Below are 714 nucleotides of genomic sequence, written 5' to 3'. Positions count from 1 at the left end.
GGATGCCGGGGGGATGCCAGGGCTGGCTGGAGCATGGCCGTAGGCTGTGGCTGTCTTGCCTTGAGGGAGGTGGGAGACAGGCTAGATCCTGCCATGGGCTGGTGCTGATCCCTTCCCTGCTCCCCCAGGAGCAAACGGCACAAGTCGGGGTCCATGGAGGATGACATCGACACCAGCCCGGGGGGCGAGTACTACACCTCCTCCAATTCCCCCACCAGCAGCAGCCGCAACTGGACAGAAGACATGGAAGGGGGTAGGTGCATCTCTGTAGGGACCTCCCTATAGGTTCCCTCCTGCTTCTATAGGGCCCCACAGCCAGCTCACCTGTTCTCTACCAGCACCGCTGTCAGACATCTTCTGTGAAAGCCCAGGCACACTGTATGTGCCGTGGTGTTGCTATAGGCCCCTCAGGTCAAAGGATGAGCTGGCTATAGGTGCTCTGGTGTTCCTGTAGAGTCCCCCTTCAAGGCACAGGCTGTCTATAGGTGCTGTGGTGTAGCTGTGGGGCCCCCTGATTTAGTCACAGGCTCTCTATAGGTGTCCAAGTGTTTCTATAGCCCCCCCATTTAGGCACAGGCTCTCTATAGGGCCAGCCCAGCGCCCAGCCTGTGTGCCACCCTCTCTCAGCCCCACAGCGGCTGCTGGCACTATGGACAGCTTGCTTTCTTCCTCGGTGTTTTTTTTTATTTTCCTTTCCTGTCTAGACAGCCCCAA

General features: G+C 58.3%; 1 protein-coding gene across 1 annotated transcript in view; it reads left to right on the top strand.

Moving 5' to 3' along the window:
* Positions 1-128: 128 nt before the first annotated feature.
* LOC104506001 (nuclear factor 1 C-type-like) overlaps positions 129-714 on the top strand; it is a gene marked incomplete at both ends in the record, with an annotated part of 2396 nt that continues 1810 nt past the window's right edge. Inside the window, one exon of the mRNA XM_010146794.1 lies at positions 129-253. Coding sequence (XP_010145096.1) covers positions 129-253 — 125 coding nt within the window. The remainder of the gene's footprint in view (positions 254-714) is intronic.

Source organism: Eurypyga helias, unplaced genomic scaffold, assembly GCF_000690775.1.
Source record: "Eurypyga helias isolate BGI_N326 unplaced genomic scaffold, ASM69077v1 scaffold20162, whole genome shotgun sequence".
Classification (NCBI taxonomy): domain Eukaryota; kingdom Metazoa; phylum Chordata; class Aves; order Eurypygiformes; family Eurypygidae; genus Eurypyga; species Eurypyga helias.
Note: the sequence above shows the minus strand (reverse complement) of the source record. Positions and strands in the feature narration are given on the sequence as shown.